The following is a 23,814-nucleotide window of genomic DNA, read 5'->3' as shown; positions in this document are numbered from 1 at the left end:
CAGGGTATTCTCCAGTGAGTCAGCCCTTCATATCAGGTGGCCAAAGTATCGGAGTTTTAGCTTCAGCATCAGTCCTTGTAGTGAATATTCACGACTGATTTCCTTTAGGATGGACTGGTGTGATCTCCGTAGTCCTAGGGCTTCTCAAGAGTTTTCTCCAGCACCACAGTTCAAAAGCGTTTAGCTGCATTCAGTGTTCAGAGAGCGGCCCTGAGTCACGGGGCTACGGGGCACATGGAAACCCAGCAGTGTCCTCACAGATACTCTGACTCGGGCACAGTTCTTCGCAGGCTGTTTGCAAACAGATACAGCTTTGTCACCCTGGGAAGAGGGGCTCTTGACTGCACACAGACACATGGTCAAGGCCAAGGCTGAACCCTGAGCTCTGAACCTCTCCGCAGAGCCCAGGAAAGGCTCCACCGGCTCCCAGCTGTTTCAGAACCGCCCAGGAGCAGGCAAGGGGCAGGCAGCAACCGGGAAGAATGGTCTGTGCCTGCCCGCGACCAGCTGCCGCCCTGGGCCTCCTGTTACCCCTCATCGGCCCCTCTCACCCCGAACCCTGTCTCTCCCTCTCTGTGGCCACAGGCCTGTGAGCCCCCTGCCCTCTGCCGGGGCTCTGTACCCCACATCTGCTCATGGGAAACTGGACTCCCCTTGAGCGAGAGAGGCCCCCGACAAGCAGAGGGGGTGCTCGAATCTCCCGAGCTGCCTGTCCTGGCTCACCACATCGGGAGCCTGGGGCACTGAAGCCTGGCTTCCCCAAGGCCTTGAGGCCAGGGTGACCCCATCGAGAGGACACCTATCCCCCCAACCTGGCCACTATGTCCCGGAAGCGGTCCAGCGGCCCCAAGCCCAGCACCCACCTGGACGCCACGGCCTCAGCTAGAACCCCCTTCACGGGTCCCCAGCCTGACTGGTGGAGCTCTGCCTGTCCCGACCAGGCTCTGACCCAAAGACCCACGTCAGGGTGTGACGCACCCCGGGCTCGAGCCCCAGCTTCGCCACCTCAGATGCTGCTGCTCTGGGCAAGTTCCCGGGTTCAGTCTGCAATTCCAGGAAACAGGGATGATAGTAGCAGTAAGTCCATGCGGTGTGAGCAACACATGAGAACCAGACGTCAGCACGTTACCGCCTCAGGCGGCGCTTGCCACCTAGAAGGCGTGGGGAGATGTCGGCTGTCCCCAGGGCCAGCCCGGACACCGGCCGTGCCCGGGAGGCAGAACGCGGGTGCTCCCAAGCCTGAGTCAGACGTGCCGCCCGACCGCGCCGCTCAGCCTCCCCGGCTCTGGCGCCTGGACTCGCCCCTCCAAGGCGGGGCCGCGGCTGTGCGTGCTGTGCGCCTCCCGAGCTCGGAAAGGGCGAGAAGCAGGAACGCAGGCAGGTTTTCTGAAGGTCCGTGGCCGGCCCCCGGGTCCAGCTCTCTGCTGGCAGAAGCCTCGCGCTCACTGGGGAGACCCAGAGAGACCGGCCAGCAGGGAGGCCTGGATCGCCGCCCGGCCCCCGCGGGGTGGTCAGCGCCACACTCGGTGGGTCCCGCCGGGGCTACAGCGTCTCCAGAGCGGCCCTGGGCTCCCGCCGTGAGCTCCAGAGGGAACCACCGATGAAGCGGATGCACGGCCTTCAAACTAACTGCAACTGCGAACCAACTTAGCTGCTGCGCCCCTCTGAGCCTCAGTCTGTTGACCCATCAGACGGGCAGCGATAGAGCCCACCTCACAGAAACACGGGGCTTGCAGGCTCGAGTCCAGGATCAAAGAGCTGGCCGGTTCCATTCTTGGCGAGGCCCCTGCCTGGCTTGCCGGCTCCCCGGGTCCTCACGTGATGGGGGGTGGGCTCTGACCTCGTCTCAGGTCATGAGGGCCCTCCCAGGGACCCTACCTAAACACGAGCCCCCTACCCTGAAGGCTCACCTCCATAAGCGATCGCACTGGAGTCGGGGCTTCGACAGATGAATTCCGGGCACACAAAGTTCAGTCCACAGCAGACACATTTCCCCCACGACTCCAGCCGCCAGCACTTCACAATGAGCGGATACCAAATATCCCACCGAGAGACGGGGACCTACACGTATCAGGCCCTTAATGTGTGCCAGATGCTCCACCATGTGCTTTCATCCTGCCCCGACATCCTCATTAGAATCCATGGAGGTTATTGCCCCATTTTACAGATGAGTTAAGGAAACCGAGGCTGAGAAGACCACAGCCTCTCACCCGGGTCCCATCGCAGTCCCCAGGTCGGGCGGGCTCCAAAGTCCAGCTCCCACCAGGAACCTGGCTGCCTGGCCCCTCTCCCCACCGTTCACCAGCTCCCAAGAACACTTGGCACCTGCAAAGTGCAGGTCTTTGTGCTCTGAGCTGTTCTGAGCTTCGCCTTACATGTCGCTGTCTTGGGAGCTCCTGTTCAGAGATGCTTTAACAGGGATTTTGCAATGGATTCCTAAAATTTAAAAGGCCATCTTTTATGGAGACTTTTTATAATTATAAAAATGATATTTTTATTCACAGGAATAAAATAAGAATATTGTTGTGAACTATTTTACATTTGTTTTTTTTTTCTTTAGTATTTCTGGAGACTGCATTTAACTGCATTTTAATAGAAAGGTCACTGATGGGTTAATAAAGGGCCAAGGGTGGTCTGGCTACAGAGGCCAGGATGGTCTTTTAAAACCTCTTTAGCTGGCAAGACAGATATTATGAGCTCTGTATATCATCAAAAGGCCCATGTTTGAATCAAATAGTTCTTATTAATTTAATTATTTAACCAAATTTGCAATCATTACAATCCCCTTCAAAAGAAAAATTGTATTATCAATATATTTCCCATCAAGGATTCTGAGGAGCTTACAATTATCTGCAGATATATCCGTGCTCTGAATGAGGTCCTCCATGTGAAACATTTTATCTTCCTCATCTGATATCCTTTATCACCTAAAAATGCTTTATAATAGATTGGGAAAACCAAACTCTCTTCATCTCTTAAGTTATAGGGCATCAGTTCAAAGGAAGGTCATTTTGATATATTTAAGGCATGCAATAACTCCTAGGCATATTTTTTTGTCTGTGTAGGAGCCAAGCAAGCATTTTTCCTTGTGGTAATATAAGTGGGGAAGATTCACTAACTAAAAATAAGTGTGGCTTGGTAATCACTTAGAACGACCTGGTGAAGACTGAAAAGGTTAGGGTGATGGGGAGGTTGATGATGAGAGTATTAATAAAATGTGTCCTAAATTGCTCTTTAACTAAATCAATAAACCCCCGCCCAGAATCCCTGGGTCTCCAGGCGTGGAGGGAGGTAGTCGTGGGGAGGGCATGTCTTTCGGACGATTTCAGTGTAGTGGAAGCTTCACAGAGGTCTTGCCTTTTCTCTCCACGAGGCCGCCTTGACTGCAGTCATCAGAGTCTCTGGTTGGAAGTGGAACTGCCTCAGCTCAGTGCTGCACGCGAGTCCTCTCTCTCACGAGCACCAGAAGTTCAGTATGTCTTAAACGGATTTTTAAAAAGCAATGCATTATTTTAAATTCAGCTTGGTATGCAAGAATAAGGTCTATAGAGGAAAACAAGAGCGGTCTTTCATGTTGCCAGGTTTCCTAGTTTTTAAACATTTGTCTGACTGCACGAGGTCTTAGCTGCAGCACGTGGGATCTAGTTCCCTGACCGGGGCTCAAACCCTGGGGGTGCAGAGTCTGAGCCACTGGATCACCAGGGAAGTCCCACAGAGTTTTCTTAAACAGACTGAGGCAGAGAGAATTTACATGCAAAGATGAGGCTATTAAAGTAGAGCTGTAATGACCACCGACGGAGGAGGCGATGGCACCCACTCCAGTGCTCTCGCCTGGAAAATCCCATTGATGGAGGAGCCTGGTGGGCTGCGGTCCATGTGGTCGCGAAGAGTCGGACACGACTGAGCGACTTCCCTTTCACTTTTCACTTTTATGCATTGGAGAAGGAAATGGCAACCCACTCCAGGGTTCTTGCTTGGAGAATCCCAGGGACGGGGGAGCCTGGTGGGCTGCAGTCCATGGGGTCGCACAGAGTCAGACACGACTGAAGCGACTTAGCAGCAGCAGCAGCAGTATAATGAACGCCAAAATGCTCAGATGACGAATTCTCATTGCTAGATATTACTAGATATATTTTGGGAATCAGTGATGCTATCTAACCATCTCACATGAGCTCGAGCAAACTCTGGGAGATAGTGGAGGAGAGGCACCTGCTGCGGTCCATGGGGCCGCGAAGAGTTGGGCATGACTTAGTGACTGGGCAGCAACAACAGCATCCTGGGAATCAGAGGAAAAGCACAGATAAACTCAGAAAGGTCATTTAGATGGACCACTAATGGTCCATTCTAGGATCCTCCATCCCAACAATTCACCACTCGCTGTTCAGAAAATGCTGGCCTGCATTATGACAGAAGAAGAATATTACTCTATTCAATTATTCTAGAAAAATGGATCCTTATTATCTGAGAACTAATGTGACTTGCACCCCGAACCTCCCAGGACGCCAAGTACCCTCGAAGACACACCAACTGAAATCTGCCTCCTGACATCGAAAGCCTTAAAAGTCTCCCTCCTCCCCTAAAACACCAAGCAGGAAGTCAGCATTCCTGGGGACAAGGGGAACCCTGGCTTTAAGAATGTCCTGTGTACGTGACCAGTGAAGGGGACAGGGTCACAACACCTGGCACCTCGGTCCCCTTTCCAGATCCTTCTCCTTCAACCAGAAAACCCAAGAGAACACACCGTCAGAAAGCGCCACGGGACTACCGCATGGCTCAGAGGGTTTTCATAAAATTCTGGACTTCTGAGCCCCTGAAGCTAGAGGCAAAGCCCAAAGAGGCTCCTATCTTCCTTCCCCAGGGCAGTTCTCCTGGCTCTGAAAATGCTTGGTGCCAGGTTTCTGAGGCCTGGCGGCTTTAGGTGAAATGCAAGGTCGGCCTGGGTTGATTTAATGCTTTATTAGCTGTTTATACAGTACTGAAGCGGCACAGGACGTATGAAAAATGACTTTCCGATCTCAGGGAGTAAATCAGGGCTGCGCGCGATTCCACTTAATACTTAACTTAGGCCAGTAAAATATTACACCTGTTATTATTCAAGGCAAACACAGCCCTTCCATTTGCTTATTGAGGAAACAATTTATTTGAGGACATTTAATTGCAACAGTGAAGCCTGCCTTGGGGGGTTAATCCCAGTTTATCGATGCAATTAAAAGCAGTGTGTGCTGGGTCTCATATTTATTATCTAGAGGGAGAGTGTTGACACAAGCCGGTGTTGAGCCCGGCCGCCCCAGAGCATCTGGGCCGCGTGAGGTGTTGTTGCGGGCTGCCGGCGTGTGTTCGGGAACATCACTGTTTGTGCTCTGCGTAACCTGAGTTTGCATAATCTAATTGGGGAAAGGCTTCTAATTTGATTTTACTTGGAGCAATATGGGTTCAAATGATCATATAGATCCAGCACTGTTTGGTTTCTCGTCAATGATTCATGGCATCTTAATGCCCCCCAGACAAACACTAAAGCTTGTCACCTCACATTTGGCAGCAGGCCTCGGTCACCTTGGCCTGCGGCCCACCCCCGACTCCTTCCCCAGCCTCTGGATGTCTGTTCTTCTCCACCTCCAATGTTTTTAGGTCTTGCCTAAGTCGGTTCCCGGGTGCTTGCCCTCTTGAGGGGTGACAGCCTCCCTACAGCTTGGAGGGACCTGTCTCCCAGCAAGCTGTGCTCAGGTGGGGTTGGGAGGTACGGACAGGAGGCCACTGGCTCCACACTCCCCCCCCGCCCCCGGGGTCACCATGAGACGTGGCCAGTTCCGAAGATCTTGAACATCTCTCTCTTTCCCCCTTTTGGTTACTATCTTCATTTTCTTGATCGTATTTCTGGGGCTTTTCTTTGGGCTTCAATATTTTTCTCTAACTGTCTGTTTGCTACTTGCCTCCCAGTCTTGGGAACCACCTCCTGACTTAATTTTGCCGCACTAGTGTGTGGAACGGGGAATGGCCTGCGGTTCCTCCGCGGCCAGACCTCCCCTTCCTGTCGGCCTCCTTCTCAGCACAGTTCCGTAACCCGCGCGTTTGCCTGGGCTGGCCCTGGCGGCCGCGGCTTCTCTCGGCAGGTCACTGGTTTGCATCAGCGGCCTTCTCTGTGCGTCCTGACCGGCCGCCCAGCTCCGTGTCTGGGGCGTTCCCAGGCTGTTGGTGGCTGGACTCCAGCACTCGAGAGGCTGACAGAGCAGCGGCGCTTGGCTTTTCAACAGAAATGTGAGGCTTCGTCCTGCTGACAGGTCACACTGTCCCTGTGCACGGTGGCAAATTCTCCGCTGCGAGGTGCTAGGACCGGGGACGGACGCTTGCCGCGAAGGCCTTCCTGCCGAGGGCCGCCAGGCTGTGGCAGGAGCAAGCGTGAGCATGGCAACGAGGGGCTTCGGGCCATGCAGGGCTCAGTTCAGATCCTGTCTCCGCCACTTGCTGGACGCATGATTTGGGGGCAAAGCAGCCGAAGCCCCCAGGCTGCACCCTCTCCCCTGTAAATGGCCTGAAGGCCACAAACGGCAGCTGGACTATCATAAACGACCACTTCTCTGCTGGGCTTCTGCGCAGAGGAAAATACTAAAATACCACAAGTGCTAAACATCCCCTTCTGTTTGATGACTTTATGAGCCTCCTAATAACTCTGTGGGCTTCCCTGGTGGCTCAGCTGGTAAAGAATTCGCCTGCAATGCCGGAGACCTGGGTTCAATCCCTGGGTTGGGAAGATCCCCTGGAAAAAAAAATGGCTACCCACTCCAGTAGTCTGACCTGGAGAATCCCGTGGACAGACGAGTCTGGTGGGCTACGGTCCATGGGGTCGCAGAGTCAGATACGACTGAGAGACTGATAGATTCACTTTGAATAACACTTTAAGGATGGATGGCAAAAGACATTTTTCACGGATGATGAAATTGAGACCCAAGGAATTTAAGTAAAATGCCAAGGCGATGGGTAAAGAATGAGAGCCCAGGGCTCGAGCGGAAGTCATGCTTCCGTTGTGAGATGAAAAGAAAAGAAGCTTCCTGGGCCATTCACTGTGCAGCCTGGGGTTCCTCCCTTAAAAGGGTCCTGGAGAGACAGACCTGGGACCCGTTCAATCACAGGTGACCCGGCTGCAGGTCCGCTTCCTCCAAGCGCTATCCTTGCTGCGGGGCAGGATTCCATTGTGTTTCTCTTTCATCTGTGCACGCTTTTTCCTCCCTTCAGAAGGAATTAAGTTCCTTGAGCACAGTAAGGTATTTTAAGCGACTGCTTTATCCTGCAATATCACGCGGGTTGTGCAAGAGGCTTGATGAGTAGTTGCTGACTTGGATCATGTTAAATAGATTTGGGGCCAAGACACCAGAAATGTCTCTGTGAGTGTCACCTGGGGCAGGGGAATGAGGCTGGATCCTTGCCCCCCTCCAGCCACAGCGGGAGATGTTTGTGGGGAGTGGAGGTATTCCAGACTACAGTTTCAGTGAGCGTGTCCTCACATACTCATCCAGCAGAAAACTCACTTGAGGAGGTTACCTGCGCTCCCGCCCCACCCCCCCCCCGCCCCCGCCCCCGCCCCCGCCCCCGCCACGGAGGGCCTGTCTCCAGCCCCTGCTCTGGACCACGTTCAGACTATGCAGTGGAGACGAACATAAAATCCCTCTGTTTTGCTCCGGGCGTGGCCGTGGCCCCCAGGGGGGACAGGGAGCCAGGCAAATGTCTGCAGCGTTTGCCATCTAGGGTTCTCCTCCGGCCCAGGACTCTTGTTCCTGCTAACCTGTCGGTGCACAGTCGAGTTAATAACCAGAAAGACGAGCTGACCACAGTTTGATCTCCCCAGCAGAAGGATTCAGGGTGAATTAAAGGAGACGGCCTGCCTTGTCCACTCTCTGGGAAAGGCTGGTCTACTGTGGTGCTTGGTACTGGAGATTTTCCAGTAGCATCCAGACTGAAGGGTTCCCTCTCCCATCTTAGGCAGAGCGGCTGAAGGAATGGGCACCAGATTCAACTGGCCAAAGTCCTCCTCTCCCCTCAAAAAGTGCCACTGCAGTAAAGACCCCAGGCGCCAGCTCCTGCCTTTCCCTGGAGCAGTGTCTTAGCAGAGGGGCAACTCACGGAAGGGCGGATAGCTGGAGGTCAGGATGCAGGCGGGACCCTGGCGAGGCCCCGTCTTCTCTGACCTGGCTCCCCATGGCCTCAGAGGCCCAGGCTCACAAAGTTTGTTCTGTAGTCCCCTTTCCAGCTCCCCACCACCACCGGCATTCAGGGAGCAGACCCAGGAGCAGGACCCCTCTGGGCCTGGAGGAGAGAGTTTGAGGCTCCTGCGGAAGGGGGTCCCCAGCAGAGGCTGTGGCAGGAGGTGCCCCAGGGCTGCTGTGCCAAGTGACCTCATGTTGCCCCCTTCAGGACAGGTCCTTGAAGAGGAAACCGGAGTCTCCCCTCCCTCCACGGAAGGAACCCGAGATGCCTAGAGATCTTTCCAGTCCAGAAAGTTGTGGGAGGGGAGACTCAGCTGGTTAGAAATATGCAAAACCCGTGTCTATCTGCGATGGCCCATTGGAGGGGGTGCGGGGAGGGAAAAGAGGATGAGGGGCTCCCAGGACTCTGGCTAGAGGAAACCACCCCCCACCCAGCCTTAAAACTGGGGAAGGTTTCTATCAGTAGAAGTGGCCTGGGGAGTCTGAGCCAGCAGGGAGGTCTCCTGAGAGGCTCAGGCAGGGATGGGGCAGGGGTTGGGGAAGCTTGACATTAACCCTGGGTCCTGGGACGCGGCTGTGACTGCCACCCAGGTCCCACTTGGCGGGGACTCCAGGGAGCCAAGAAGCCAACCCTCGGGACCTACTAGCATCCACACCAAGTAGGGAAGACAGAAGAGGGACTGGGCGCAGGGCTGGGTGTGGACTCTGCCCCCGCCTCCTCTCCCCTGGCTGGGCAGGTCCGGGAGTGGGTGGGGACCCCTCCCGTGGGGACCCTTCCCTCCCTCCCATCAGTTACTGCCTTTGAGGCTGGGGGGAAGTAGGAGTGCGGTACAATTCGGGTGAGGAGAGGTGAGAGCTAGGTGGGGTGGGAGCGAGGCGGGGGCTCGCACAGGCCAGCTGGTGGTCCCTAATCACCGGCTGGCAGCGGTGAGGGGGTGCGGGGGCGCCGGCGGGACGCCCGCCTCTTCCCGGGAGGAATTAGTTAATTCATCAATTAATTAAGGAGAGGTGGACCCCCTCCGCGGTCAAGCTGAACTTCTGCGCCGTCAGATGGTTGTGGGGGAAGGGACGCCGTTGTGGGGCGGGGAGCAAAGCCCGAGAGACTGGACAGTCAGACTCGGCCACGCCGTTTCCTGAAAACGATGTTCAGGCCTTTCAAGGCCACGAGGAGCGAGAGGGCAGTGGACAGGGGAGCGCGGAAGCCACCCGACGCACCCAGAGCCTGCGGGGTGGCCGCGGCCCGAAGCCTCCCGGAGGGGCGACAGGCTCCTCCCCGCAGCGCTGCCCGAGGCGGCAGGGTTAAAATCGAGAGCAGCCATGCAAAGGCCCGGGGCGCGGAGGTGGCCCCGGAGCCCAGCCCGGGCAGATCCCGGTGCCCACCGACCCGGGCGCTGCCAGGAGGCCCGGCGGCCCATTTCGGCCAGATGTTCAAGACAGATGAGGGACCAGTAGTTAAAACCCGCATTATATAGTTCTGTCGGGTATAAAATTGCATGTGCTGACCCATATATTCTAACTGGAAACGGACTCGAGTCACTTAAAATATTGCAACGTCGATAGGACTAATTAATTGGAAATAAGAAACGAAAGAATACAATTAAACGAGAAGAGAATCATTTTCTAATTTAATAGAGGGACATTTATAAAGATCACAAGCTAAAAGGCATCGAATGATTCTATCGACATTCTGTTAAATCAGCCCCCCGCGCCTGGGCTGGGAGGAGGAGGGACGGCGAGCTGCAGCGTCCGCCCGGCTTTGGTTCCGGGGTCTGCGCCCCACACCCGCACGTTCCCGTCTGACCCGCTGGCCGCCCTCCGCGCGGAATCGCTCCTGTCTCTGCCGGCAGCTCGACCCCGCTGCTTAGGTCCGCCCAGGCCAGTAGAGCCCTGCCTCTGCGAGAGTCCCCGGTTCGCAGATAGATTACAACAAAATTACTAATTGGAAAATGAAATTGTCAATAAAGCATCTCCCCACCCCCGCGTATACAATATCCTTAAATATTAAGATATTTTATTAGACCCATTTCCTAACAATAATTTATTGCAATAAAACAGACACCGCAGGTCCCCCTAAATTGTCTTTTCATAATGAATAAATTTAAGCAGGCTAATTAATATATAAACTAGCTCGATTTGTCAAGTTGATTTGTATTTCAGTTAATTGTGAAAGTAATTACCACATGGTCAAATTAACAGCTTTCTGGAAATGACCAAGCCTGAGGTTTTATTTCCTTCCTGGGTGAAGAAAATTCATTTTTCCAAGCTCTTGATGTGATGAATAAAAGTCATAAATCTGGGTGATTGGTGCAGGCAGAGTCTAAATGGCTTCATATTTCATTTTAGGTTTAATAGAAATATTCATGCTCTGTTTTAATGAAATTAAATTGAGGGGGGATGGGGCTGGGAGGCGGCGGTCGCCGGGGGCTTAAAGCGACAGCGCAGGTTTTCCTCCCCCACCTGCAAGCGGGAGTTGAGGTCGCGTCCAGCGCGCAGCCCCTCTGCCTCTCCTATCCGTGGGAGCCCGAGGCCTGGAGGGCCTCTTCTGCAGCCGGCTCACCTGGGGCGCAGGCGGGGGCAACCAGCCTGAGCCCCAACCCAGGTGCACTCTCAGGCAGCTGGCGCCCTCTCCCACGGCTGAGGTCAGGGGCCAAGGGCAGGGGCAGCCCCGCCCCCGAACACCTTTCTGCCTACAGTGACCCTTCAGAATCCGGGGTCCCCTGGTGGGAACACTCGGGAAGGATATGTGGCAGAGAGCCCCTCACTCACGCCCTCTGCCCTGCACCCCCTGTGACATCCCTTCTCCCCCCCAAGGTGACCCGCTCCAAACCTGGAGCACCAAGACCCAGAAGAGTGGATGGAAGGCAGGGGCTGGGCCTAGGCCTCTCCCTGGTCCTCAAGGGAAGTGGAGGCGAGTCTTCAGGCCCAGCGCCTCTGCTGTGTTCCTCCCAGGCGCGCTGCTCAGACTTTAGGGGAGGCCAACTCTAGACGGCGGGGGTGGGTGCAAGGTCCGCAGGGGTAGCCCTGGGCCCCAGGACGGTCCTGGATCTGCAGCCCCCTGATCGGGGCTGATCTGTGACTTGTTGATTTCCCCTGAGCAAATAAGGCTTTGATGCAGTTCCGGCAAGAGTGGCTAGCTGATGAATTGACGAAAACTAATCAGCTTTATTGGGAAACAGGTTAAGGGCACGGGCGTGTCAATAATTCTCAGCCTGACCCCCTGGTCCATTAGCCGAGGCAGGCTGATGAGAGTAAGGAGACCCTCTCGCATTTCGCACTGAAATTGCTTTCATAAACTCACCATTATTAGCAGTCGATGCGAGCAGCTAATTTAGAGAAGACATCCCAGGCACGTCACATCTATCATCCGGGTTTATGTATCATTATCTCATTTACAGAATGTCGCAGTGTAATATGTGTTTTTGGCAATAGGCTTGGCCCCGCGCCTGGGCTGCGTCGCTCTTTTTAGCAGCACAGCGGGGACCTCCTCGCCTCCTGCCCCGCCACCCCGCCTGGAAACCCGCTCCTGTCGGGACCGGAGGCGCACGGAGAGCCGCCCCCTCCGCCCGCGAGCGTCCGGGCCGGTGCTTCCCGCCCCCGCTGCGCTCTGGCTCGCGGCTGGGCCGGCGTCCCCGCCCGGGGGCTCCCGCGGCGGCCGCTCCTCTGCGCCTGGGGGGCGCGGTCCCCGGCCTCCCGGCTCATGCCTCGGCCGACTGGGTCGCTGCGGGGCGGGAAGGCCCCTCTCCGCCACTCCCCACCCCCGGCCCCGCGGCCCAGATGCGCCCGGGGGAGAGGGCCACCTGTCCCTCCGGGTAATTATTTTAATGCAGGGGCGCAGCGTCGCCGGGGTGCCCGCCTCTTGTAGCGACAGACGGCGCGGCGCAGGACCCTCTGCAGCCTTTCAGTGGAATTTCCCAGATGGGCCGAGGGGAGGCCAGGAGGGTCACCAGGGGCCGTTTAACGAGTTCATTAGCCAAATTATCTTGCCCGCCGCACAGGGCCCCGGAGACTGCGGGAAGGCAGCGAGCGCCGCCGTTCTCACCCCTAGTCTCGGAGGTGCGGGTGGGGAGGGCTGACTGCAGGGCTCGAGCAAAGCCCCAGGCCAGCCGGGCCAGGGAGAAGGGGGCGGCGGATCCTCTGTTGTTTAGCAGCAAACATGCCACCTCCCTGCCATTGTCAGGCCCCACAGGTAGGAGCCTGGCCAGGTCAAAGGTCGCTGGGAAAAGGGGTTATTAGATACGCGGAGTGACTGACCAGGCCAGGGTGTGAGGCCGGGACTGCAGGGCTGGAAGCAGAGCCTGGCCTCTCTGCTGGGGGCTCTAGAGCACAGTGCCTGTTTTCTCAGAGCCTTAGTTTGCCCGTCTGTAAGATGGGGGCATGGGTACACTTTCCACAGTGACAATGACTATCTGAAGGTGGCTTGAGGCCCTCAGGACTGAGCACTTGGACATCCTGGCAGGTGGAGGAGGCGTGGGAAGCCTGACCCCGCCGCACTTCCTGCCAGCCCTTCTCAGGGCCTCAGATCCCTCTCCGGGGACATATTCCCTGTTCACCTGGTTGGGGAGGCAGGGAGTTGCCTGCTGACCACACCCCACCGACCCCCACTTAGGAAACCTGGATGGGGCTATGATGGGGCGGGGAAGCCTCGGGATGGTGTCCTTGGCAAACCAGCTGCCTCCTGTTTGCAAATACAAGCCCCAAGTCCACTCTGAGCCTGAGAGCCATCCTGGGGCCCTGAGCGGGCACCTGGAGGGAGACGCTGGGGCTGGGCTGAAAGAGATGAACTTGACTGAAGATTCCCCAGCTCTGGGTGGGCGCAGCAGGAGGAGGGCCAGCTTCCCTCCGTCCCCCCATCTCTCTGCCTACCCTACCCAGCCACCTCAGCTTCTGCCACCTCAGCAACTATCCAAATAGACCGATTAGCAGTGACTTCCTGCCATTACCCACCGTGGATCTGGACATTAGTGCACTACTATTTAGCCATAATTTGGAGTCGGAGCGCAGTAAAAAGTGCACCACTGAAGCGTTAAAACGCCCCCAAGCAACGTCTTCCGTGTGTTTGTGGCAACTCGGCAGGCAGTCAGGGTCTAGGCCTGGCGGGTGGCAGCCTGTGCCGTCTGACCTCCCGGGGGTGGGGTGGGGGGGCAGACCTGCCGGCCTGGGCTCTGCAGCCTCTCCGCCTCTGGGGGTGGCGGGGTGCTGAGGGTGGAGAGGTGTGTCAGCGCTGCCCGAACACCTTAGCAAGCTGCTCTTTGGTGACCAGACACATCGCCTGGGAGACCGGAAAGCTGGGCTCTCCCAGTGCAGATAAGCCTTGTTCTCGGTTTTAAAATAAGAAATCACCCAGATTCAGGACTCACTCACGAGAGCTGCGGGTCTGGAGGGGTCCTGTGGGCCTCTGCGCTCTGAAAAAGCTGGCTTCTCAGGTGTGCCTGCTACATACCTTGTTTCTGCCAACAGCACGCGGTAGAGGCCGCTGCGTGAACCTACAGTTAAATGACATTGAATTTAAATCCTCTGGCCAAAATGCGGTTTTCTCCGGAAGTTGCTCAGCTCAGTAGAGGGTTGTTTACCCCCTCAAGGGGCTCCAATGAGCTTCCTCCCTGCTCCTGAATTTTGGGGGAAATATTGTTTCTCTTTGTAACCCGGAAGCTTTGAAATTGTGCAACAGAAAGCCTGGGTATTCGCCCTTCCTTCCCTGGTGGGAGGAGACCCGCAGCGGGTGGGAACACTCTAGGGATATCCCACGCCTGTCCCTTCGCCCTGGTGTCCCGGGAAGCTAGAAGGCTGCCCAAAGTCTCAGAGTAAGGCAGATATTTTTGTGTTTGGAAGAAATTTCCAAAAATAGAAGGCTGGTAGCTTGCTGGGTTGTTCCAATGATGGGAATGTAAACCCTGCAGCATCCTCTGGCCTTCTTAGCAAGCCCTCAGCAATGGGCCCCTGGTTTGAGGCTGAGTCAGCTGGAAAGGGACAGATCGAGACCCCAGGGATGCCGGGAGGTGGGCTGGGTTTCAGCCCAGGCGCCTGGCTACACGCAGCCTGGAGTGGGGAACCGCCAGCGTGTCCTGCAGGCCCTTCCCAGTCCCTTTAACAGGCCGAGCGCCCGGATCTAGGAGGAGGTCGGTGAATCAAAGGGAGCGCTATAAGACACCTTGGGCCCCCTTCTCCGGCTCTGCTGCTGGGGGGCTGGGGGACATCTGTGCGGCCCGCCCCGGCCCCCAGCTTGCCCTCCAGTGACCCCAGCCCCTCCCGCGCTGGTCCCCAGCGTCTCACGCAGTTCCTGCCTCGCCCTCCTGCCCCTCCGCCCTGACAGACCCGGGGATTCCTCACCAGCATCTTTGCAGAGTAACCTGCCCGGGTTCGAGTCCGAAAGCCTAGGTCCTGACCCCGGCAAGTGACACAGCACCCCAGTGCCCGTTTCCTGAAGGACGCCTGGCATGGTGGTTCGACTGAAGTTCAGCAGAGTTAGTCCCGGGAGCAGTGCATGGTTTGGGCGGGTCAGGCTGAATCACCTGCACCCGTCCTGGTCTCAGCTCTGGAAACCTTGAGCTCTGAGGGGTGTGGGGGGAGCTGGGCAGAACAGTTCCCAGGAAAGGTCGTCTCCCACCTGTGCCCCAGGCCAGCGGGGTGGAGCCGCCCTCACGCTCCTGCTCTGTTGTGCCTGCCCGCTTCACGTGGAAGGAGGCAAAATGTAACTGATGAAGAAAGATGACTGCCTTCCATCATCTGAACACGTGAATATATAGGCTTTATCCCAACTCCACATATTCCGTTCCAGACATTAATAGACATGGATGACAACAGCTTTTTCTTTCCCACTGGTTTATAAACATCTCCAGTTCTCCTTTCTTCGCTGAGGAAGGTGGGTGCAGGCAGTGTTCGCTGCCTGGAGTGGAGGGGCAGGGTTGGGAGGCAGCTTGATGGGAGGTGCTTCTCCTGGGAAATGGAGAATTCTCCTTGTGGCCCTGGCAGGGAGACTGAGGCCAGGGGTACCGCTCAGACCAGACCTTTGATCTCTCGCTGAGGCCCTTCCCCAGACAGGAGTCTACCCCAAACCTTCAAAGCCAGCTGGGCTGGGTCAATACAGATGCTGGAAACAGGAAGAGCCCGGTGTGCACAGCTTCACACGTCGTAAACCACACAAAGACCCCAAACCTCCCAGACGGCTTCACCTCTCTGCCTCTCTCTTCTCATACAACTTCACAGAGACCTCCCGTGTGTATTACCTAATTCTTAACATAAGCAGTGTGTGTCACCATTGTAAAGTCCTTTAGCATGTAGGGTCCGTTTTGTCTAAACTTGACTTTTCGAGACAAAGAAAAACTCATCAAGACAAAGAAGCTTCTACATCTGCAATCACACTACATTTAGAGAGTCACCCAGGGTAACCTGGGCCGTTCAGGTGGTGTGGACTCAGGGTAACCAGGTGACCTGGTTCAAGCTGGGTCCCACATACAGTGTCCATTCTGTCTGTTCAGGCAGTGTTACCAGCCAGTCCAGGCAGAGTAGAAGCCCAGGGGAGGTGAAGGTTATGCAAGTTCAGGAGCATAGTTATTGCAGAACAAAAAAAAATGGTAATGTGGAGTCCTCTAGGAGTTATATTTTTTTAAAAAAAGAACGATTTTGTTGCTAAAGATGGGGTGGTTTATGAAGTCTAGCCCGCACACCCCATCACCAACTAAGACGGCCCTGGCAGCGGTTATTTCAGGTTGCAGAGAGGCGGTCTACTGCGGGACGTTTACCTTGCAGTCATGCCCCTGCCACAACCTCCTAAGTCGCTGCTCTCAGGACCAGCCGACCTGCAGCACAGGTGGAGGAGGGGGAGCTGATGAGATGGGGAAAGGCAGGCAGCCATGGGGCTAGACGGCCCCATCAGAGCGGTGGCCACGTTCGTTCTCTGCTCACTCTATCTTGGGAAGAGTGGTCGAGAGTGCTGCAGAGTGGCAACAAAGACACTGTCACCCTCCCTCGAAGGGTGAAGAAGGTCTTTTGTCCAGAACCGCTGGCTACTCTCAGTTCTCCTTGTAAAACCCTCCTTCCCCAGAGAGAACAGACAGGACGGGGAACAGGGCTGGGGACCCTGGGGGAGCTGGGGACAGCAAGTGGGAATGTGAAGCTCCTGCAGTCACACCCATCTCATTTCAAACTCTGAGGCTTAACAAATTTGCTGGGATGAAAGCTTCAACCTCTTTGAATCTGCACTCTGAAACAGATGAGAAATCCCTCATCAGGCATCACAGTGAGGATGAAGTAAGATAATTCTAGAAAGCCTGTGGCACACAGTAAGTGTTCGAGGGATGTGAGTCCACTCCTCTCTCCACTCAGAGGAAGGATGACTGCACTTTTACCACCATAGAGACATGATCTAGAGAAGATAAACACTACGTCAAAGCTGCCGTTTCTTGCAAAACCGTGTAACATTTATTCCAGTTGCTGTCACTTATCTGCCCCTATCCTCCTAATCTTCCTACTAGTCCTGTGGGTCTCGGATCTACCCTGTTAGAGTGAAAAGGAAACACTGCTCACCCCCGGAACCAGGAGTCACTGTGATCCACTCTCACCTGGGTAAAAAGCCTTTGAAGGGAAATGACTTGGTCCCTGCATTTACCACTAAAAACCTCTCTGTAGCAACCTGACCTGCTAATTGTAAAGTTTACCTGGCCCTGTGTTTCATTTTCCCTTGGTCCTCGGCCCCTCCCGCAGCCCCTTCTTGTGCTTTAGTCACCTCTCACCTCCAGGCGAAGCCACCTAAGCTCCCTCTCCAATTCTCACATCGGTCTGGAGAAGATAACTAAGTGTGATGGAGCTGTTGACAAATCCTGGTGTCGGTGGCCGCTGGGCTCTTGGACCTGCATGGCCATTCTTTCCTCTTCAAAACGCCCTTGGAGGTGTTTTTTTACTGTAAATATGTTAAGTGCAAATGGGGGACGGAGGTGATGGCTGGACTCTCTCCCCACTGCCCTGCTCCGGATGAGGGAAGCCCTTTCCTCCAATTTCCCAGAGCTGCAGGCAGGAGAGAGCCTGCATCTTCCGGCCCAGGGCCTCGGGGCAGCAGGATCAGAGTGACCAGCCTCGGAGGCCTGCGGCCCTGCTGGGCTCTCCAGGGCCAGGGTGGGCACCACGTGCTGCGTGCGCACAGCCGGGTGTCCCTGGCCGAGAGGAAGAGCTCTGTAGTCGAGGGCCTGCCCCAGGGCAGGTGGGCGACACTGCAAGGCCACCTGGGTATTGCAGCTTTTCACCTGGACCCGAGAGGGCTGAGGACGAGGGCACGTGTGCGCCCCCCGCCCCACCACACACGCACACCACCTGAGCCGCACAGAAGTCCCAGAGAAGGTGGGGGACCGGCGGCACGGACACAGCCGCCCACCCCTCCGCGCGTCTCAAGACCTCGGAGCAGGGCCGGGGACCGACCCTCTGCCAGCAGAGCCTCCAGATGTGGAAGCCGCGTGGGCTCTCCCGGCAGAAGCAGGCACCCTCAAGGGCTGGCGGGCAGGAGGGACAGGAGGCACGCTGAACTCGGGTAGGGCGGCCAGCACCCGCAGGCCCGCTCTGCAGCGTCAGGAGCGCGAGCAGGCACCGTGGGGGCGCGCCCCTCGCCTCCCCGCCCCACCCCCAGGCCCGGGGGTTGTGCTCTTTAGGACCCCGCGGCGCGGGGGCGGGGCGGCGGGCGGCCGGGGCGCTGACAGGTGCAGCCCTCGGCCAATGGCGGCCCGGAGCCCCGCCCCCGGCCCCGCCGCGCGCGCCAATCGGCGGCCGCGCTGCGCTTCAAGTGCGCGGAGGGGCGCGGGGCCCCAGCGGCGCGCTCGCCCGCGGCTGCACCGCTGAGCCGGGCTCCCCGGCCCCGGCGCGCCGAGCGCTCGCGTGGGCTCCGTGCGGGCGCGAGTGAGCGCGGCCCCGGCGGGCCCGCCCGGAGGAGGCTTTCGGACCATGGTCGCCCTCGGCTGAGTTTCCTGCGGCCACTTTGATTACGGCAAATAATCGTAACCATATCGAGCCTCGGGGCCGGCGGCCGCCGCGCACGGACTCCGCAAGCCGGCACGCGGCCGCGTCCCGCACCGCCCGGCGCCGATCGCCAGCTCCTAACGAGCCGATGGAAAAATCCAAAAATTTCCGCATCGACGCGCTGCTGGCCGTGGACCCCCCGCGAGCGGCCTCGGCGCAGACCGCGCCGCTGGCCCTGGTCACGTCGCTCGCGGCCGCCGCAGCTGGACCCGGCAGCGGCGGCGGTGGCGGGGCGAGTGGCGGGGCGAGCGGCAGCTGCAGCCCGGCGTCCTCGGAGCCGCCCGCGGCGCCCGCCGACCGCCTGCGCGCAGAGAGCCCTTCGCCGCCGCGCTTGCTGGCCGCGCACTGCGCGCTGCTGCCCAAACCCGGCTTCTTGGGAGCGGGCGGCGGGGGCGGCGCGGCGGGCGGCGGGGCGGGCGGCGGGCCCGGAGGGCCCCACCACCACGCGCACCCCGGCGCCGCCGCGGCCGCCGCAGCTGCCGCCGCCGCCGCAGCCGCAGGGGGCCTGGCGCTGGGGCTGCATCCGGGGGGCGCTCAGGGCGGCGCGGGGCTCCCGGCGCAGGCGGCGCTCTACGGTCACCCGGTCTACGGCTACTCGGCGGCGGCGGCGGCGGCCGCGCTGGCCGGGCAGCACCCGGCGCTCTCCTACGCGTACCCGCAGGTGCAGGGCGCGCACCCCGCGCACCCCGCCGACCCCATCAAGCTGGGCGCCGGCACCTTCCAGCTGGACCAGTGGCTTCGTGCGTCCACCGCGGGCATGATCCTGCCCAAGATGCCGGACTTCAACTGTGAGTACCGCGCAGCCCCGAGCCTGTAGAGCGAGGAGGAAGCGGGGCGGCGGCGGGGGTGGCGAGCACGGGCAGAAGGGTCTTCCGCGCATCTTCCGCCCGGCATCTCCTGCCCCGGCTCTCTGCCCCGAGCGAGCTGTGGACGCGCCCCCAGGCCGCCTCGGCTCCGCTTGGGGCCTGCGAGGACTCGCGCGGGCTCCGCAGCGTGGGATCGGCAGCGATCGAAAAAATGGCCACGCGCGGTCCTTGTTCTCTTCCTCTCTTAACGGGAAAGGGCAGCTGGAGGTGTGAGACTAAAATCTAATGATTAACCGGCAGGCTAGAGAAGGAAGTGGTGGGGGAAGGAGAGCCGAGTTAGGCGTGCCTGGGAATCAGAGGCCACCGAAACCAGGGCTTTATGCTGAGAGAAACGGACGTGACTTCGGTCCCACATTCTGGGCTCTGGAGAGATTCCGGGTCCCTCCCAGGAGAGGGTAGAGCTCCCAGAGTCGGAAAGGAGGAATGAGCCTCAAGAGGCTGGAGACGCAAGGCTGGGGCCCTTGCGGGGCTGTACCCGCCTCTGGAAGGCGCCGGGTCCGGGGTGGGGAGAGGCCCAGGAATGCGGGTGGCCCGGTCTGAACCAAGATGGCATGCTCCAGCGGGCCGGAGATGCACCCTCCTACTTTGGGGTACCCCCTAAGGGGCTTTGAGCAGCAGACGCCCACCTCGAATTCAGGGCGCCCAGCACAGCGAGAACCCCTCCCCGAGACCGCAGCCGGGGAGGGCTGGCCACCCCCAACCCCAGAGCGGCCCAACTGTGGGCGGCGAACTCGCCACTCAGACGGGACACCTCGCCGGGGCCTGGGTCTCTCCCGGGCTTTCTTGGCGCCCGCCGCCGGGGCCCAGTATTGGAGCTGCGGGGAGTCTGGATCTCTGGTCCGCTCGCTGCGTCCTGGCTCGATCGGTGGAAGATGCGTGAGGCTTGACGCTTCCAGCGGCCAAACACCCAAACAAAGAGACCCCATTATTTCGGTCTGAGTGAATTTGTTTAGACTAGAGAGATGCAGGCATGGGGTGGGGGGGAGTGAAAAAGAAAACAAACACACACTTGCCAGAAATCAGATTCCTCTGCTAGAAGCGATGGTTGTGACTAAACAGAGAAAAGCTAGGACCCCACAAAGCTGGAGAAGTCACAGCCGGGTGAGAAAAGCTCAGCATGTGCGGTTTGCCCTCGGAGCCCCAGGCCGGCCTGGCTCAGCTCCCAGAAGGCCCTGATAGCCACCCTTCTCTTCCATGGGGTCACCCCTCCGGGCCCCAGGCCAGGCAGAGGGCAAGCTGGCTCTCGCATCCACAGCTTCAGGCACACCTGAACTACTGCTGACCCCAGTCCACCAAACCCAGGGAGCCCTCGGGGCCCAGCAAGCCCTGCTGATGAAATCCCACCCAGCTATCTTCCACTCTGACCGGATCTCCCAGCACCTGGCAGGCTTAGTCTCCTGCCGTGGGGGTCCGGGGGGAGGGGTTGTGCACACCGGCTGCCCCCCTCCCCCAAACTGGGTTCCCTGGCCACCGGGCTGTTTTCTCGGGCCTCCGTGGAGCCCAAGGCTGCCCAGAAAATCGACTAAAACCCCACCGCTTTGCCAACATGCTTCGCTCATTCTTTCTCCTAATCTTGACCCGGAGGTAGCTAATTAAAACCCAGCCAGCTTTAAGTTCAGAGAAAGAATTTGAACACCAAATCCTAAAGGGCAATACGAACAGGCAAGGATGCTGGAATAATGGGTTCTCGCTGGAAAACCTGTTTGGTTTCAACTGGTGTCTCAGCCATGGGATGGCATTTCCAAATGGTCCCTTCAGAGCCAGCATTTTAATTAAAGTTCTAATGTATTGTCAAGTTGGGAATTCGGGGCCTTGTTTAACTAAAGCAGGGGGCGTGGGCCTTCCCATAAAGCAAATTGCCCATCCCAGGGGAGCCTGGGCTGGCCTGCCCGGGGCTGGCTGCTGCTTTCCTTTCTTTTATTGTCTAACACTTGTCAGGCTCCTGGGAAATCAAGGGAAGTCTCGTTTTGAGGTCATAAAATTCTCTGTGATGTAACCGTGTGAAATTATGTAAATAAAGCAGAGAGACCTCCTTGAACACACAGAAACCCGGATCCCCCTTGTGCCCAGGCCTTTAATTTGCGTAATGAGAATTGTCCTGAAAAGCTTCCAATTGTCCCAGGCTCTGCCCCTGGGAACTGGGCAGCATTGTCAGAAAACACTTTACCGGAGGAACACATGCTTAGGCCCAGGATCTGGCCCTTTTCCTCCCTCCTCCCTTCCTCCTCTTTCTCCCCCTTTTCTCCTTCTGCTCGGTTTGTGTGTAAGGAGGTAGTGGTGGGAATTCTGCACCCGGAAGAAGCAGGAAGTGATTCGCCAGGGCTTGTGTGGGTTTGGGCCTGAGTTGGGGGGGAAAGCGCTGGGCAGAGCGGGCAAGGGGTGGTCTCCGGGCCTCTGCTACTTGCCTTTCTGTCTGCCTGCTTTCCACCAACGCTCACCCGAGGGGCCAAGGCGAGCCTGGTCGATAGGACACCCGGCCCTGCCTGGGATGAAAAGATTTGGCCCCATTAAACCCAGACGGTCTGGGTCCACCTGGTGGTGGGGCCCAGGGCTCCAGGGCCTCCCTGAGGAGGGGGTGCTGACCCTGAAGATGGAGCAGCAACCCTGCAGGGCCCGAGCAGCGGGCAGCGGGGTGTGAGGGGCGCTGCTGGCCCGGCTCCCTCCAGCCTTACGGTCTCTCCCACCCCAGCCCAGGCGCAGTCCAACCTGCTGGGGAAGTGCCGGCGGCCCCGCACTGCCTTCACCAGCCAGCAGCTGCTGGAGCTGGAGCACCAGTTCAAGCTCAACAAGTACCTGTCGCGGCCCAAACGCTTCGAGGTGGCCACCTCACTGATGCTCACGGAGACTCAGGTACGGTGCACGCCCCGCACCCCCTGCCGGCACGTTCCAGCCTCCCAGGGACCCTGTCGCTCTGCTCTCCTCACCCTGGGCCTCCCTGGGCACCTGGAGCTGCTCCTATTGACCTTCAGGGCATGGATTCACATCTCCCCTCAGGGTTTCTATGCCAGGGTCTGATTCAGCTGCTTCTGGTGGGCCCAGGAATCTTCACATGCACACACACACACTGACGCACACACCCTGTTTGGAAGCAGGTAGTCAGTCCTCAAGCCATATTAGAGCAATTTTGTTCGTTCCGGGAAGAGAGAGGAGGGGGCATCTTGAGATTCAGCAGTGGGCAGCGTAGCTGCCCTGGCCCTTCCCACGCAGACCGAGAGTGCAGGTGGAAGACCTCGGGGGGGGGGGGGCGGTCTTGGTTTGAGCTTCCTCAGAGCCCCCAGTCCGTGCCAGTCTTTCGGAGCTCCTGAGCCCTCTAAGGGGAACCCCACCCAGGCCCTGGCGATGGCGGACGCGCCGGGCCCCCACGCAAGCAGGGGCGGGAGCCGGGGCGCAGGAGACCGACCGGCAGGGAGGGAGACGACCGGCCTCTCACGCCGCGCGCGCCCGCAGGTGAAGATCTGGTTCCAGAACCGGCGGATGAAGTGGAAGCGCAGCAAGAAGGCCAAAGAGCAGGCGGCGCAGGAGGCCGAGAAGCAGAAGGGAGGCGGCGGCGCGGGCAAAGGCGGCGGCGCCGAGGACCCGGGGGACGAGGAGCCGCTGGGAACGCCGGCGCCCGGGGACAAGGGCGGCGCACGCCGCCTGCGGGACTTGAGGGACAGTGAGCCCGAGGACGACGACGACGACGACGACGAGGACCGCTTCCCCTACAGCAACGGCGCGGGCGCGCGCGCTGCCTCCTCCGACTGCTCCTCCGGGGCCGACTCGCCGCCCCCGCGGCCCGGCGCGCCCGGCCACCAGCCCCCGCCCCAGTAGGGGCCCCGCCGGCGGCCCAGACGCCGCGACCTCACCCGCGCCCCCAGGCCCGCGAGCCGAGGCGCGGGGTCCTGGGGGCTGCCCTTCTGGGTCCGTTTTCAAGGGACAGAGAAGGAGGCCCAGCAGGTTCAAACTCGAACTCTTGTTCTTTTTAATTTAATTTGGCTTGCGTTGAGGGGAGGCGTTCCTGAGAAGAACCGACCATCGCGGGTGCCTCCCGGCTCCCTTCTTCCCGAATGGTGACGTCGGAAACCTGCAGTGTTAAACGACCTCCGAAACCTGAAACCTTCTCCGGATACGCCGTTCTTCTGAGTGTTGGAAAAAGAAAAAAACGTTTTGTGCTTATGTATGTTGGGAAGGGGGGAATTTGTCATGAGCGTCCAAACTGCTGGACATCCCAAAACTGTATTGCCTTTATTTTTGTATATTGTATTTATAAATATATATATATAAAGAAATGTGTACTTACGCATGCTAAATTATCATTTAGCTTCTGCCATCGCCCACGATGGAATGTAAAATAAATTGGTTTTTTTACTGGATGAGAGTGCAAGTCTTTTGAGGGGAGTTGTGAAAGCAAGTTTTACTGTTTTTGTTGCTGAAATGATGGGGTGGGCCGTATTCCTGAGTTGACAGCAGAAGGTGAAAATCAGAATCGCGAATGGGTGTCAGGACCGCCACCTCCTCCCGGCCCTGAGGCCAGGGGTCGGGGGAACTTGATTCCGGCTGCTGGGGAGTCGCAAGTACCAAGTGTCTCTAAAAGTCCCCGAGGCCAGGTGTCAGCGCGCGTCCACGTGCCGGCCCACGTCTGTCGCAGATGCGAGCATCTCAAAGGAGTAACTCTGGACGCCGCGTGTTTGTTTTCCTATTTCTATGAGGATCTTCTTTTTTCGCTGGCGCCTCAGACGTGGAAACACTCTGAATATTTCAGAAAAGGAGCT

The 23,814-nt window shown here is 58.1% G+C and overlaps 1 protein-coding gene across 1 annotated transcript; it reads left to right on the top strand.

The window, feature by feature from the left end:
- Positions 1–18,285: 18,285 nt before the first annotated feature.
- MNX1 (motor neuron and pancreas homeobox 1) lies at positions 18,286–22,873 on the top strand. Its single transcript, XM_052639181.1, has 3 exons — positions 18,286–18,985; positions 21,753–21,913; positions 22,511–22,873. The coding sequence occupies exons 1-3, from the start codon at positions 18,286–18,288 to the stop codon at positions 22,871–22,873; spliced, it is 1,224 nt and encodes a 407-aa protein (XP_052495141.1).
- Positions 22,874–23,814: the final 941 nt, after the last annotated feature.

The sequence above is a fragment of the Budorcas taxicolor genome, chromosome 4 (assembly GCF_023091745.1).
Source record: "Budorcas taxicolor isolate Tak-1 chromosome 4, Takin1.1, whole genome shotgun sequence".
Lineage (NCBI taxonomy): Eukaryota > Metazoa > Chordata > Mammalia > Artiodactyla > Bovidae > Budorcas > Budorcas taxicolor.
The sequence above is the reverse complement of the archived record's forward strand: the minus strand, read 5'-3'. Positions and strand labels throughout refer to the sequence as shown.

What these genes read in the sequence shown, in the direction of transcription:
- MNX1 (XM_052639181.1), top strand. Translation starts at nt 18,286, where the DNA reads ATGGAAAAATCCAAAAATTTCCGCATCGACGCGCTGCTGGCCGTGGAC. An exon ending in CAAGATGCCGGACTTCAACT is followed by an intron (nt 18,986 to 21,752) that starts GTGAGTACCGCG and finishes CTCCCACCCCAG; the next exon opens with CCCAGGCGCAGTCCAACCTG. An exon ending in TGATGCTCACGGAGACTCAG is followed by an intron (nt 21,914 to 22,510) that starts GTACGGTGCACG and finishes GCGCGCCCGCAG; the next exon opens with GTGAAGATCTGGTTCCAGAA.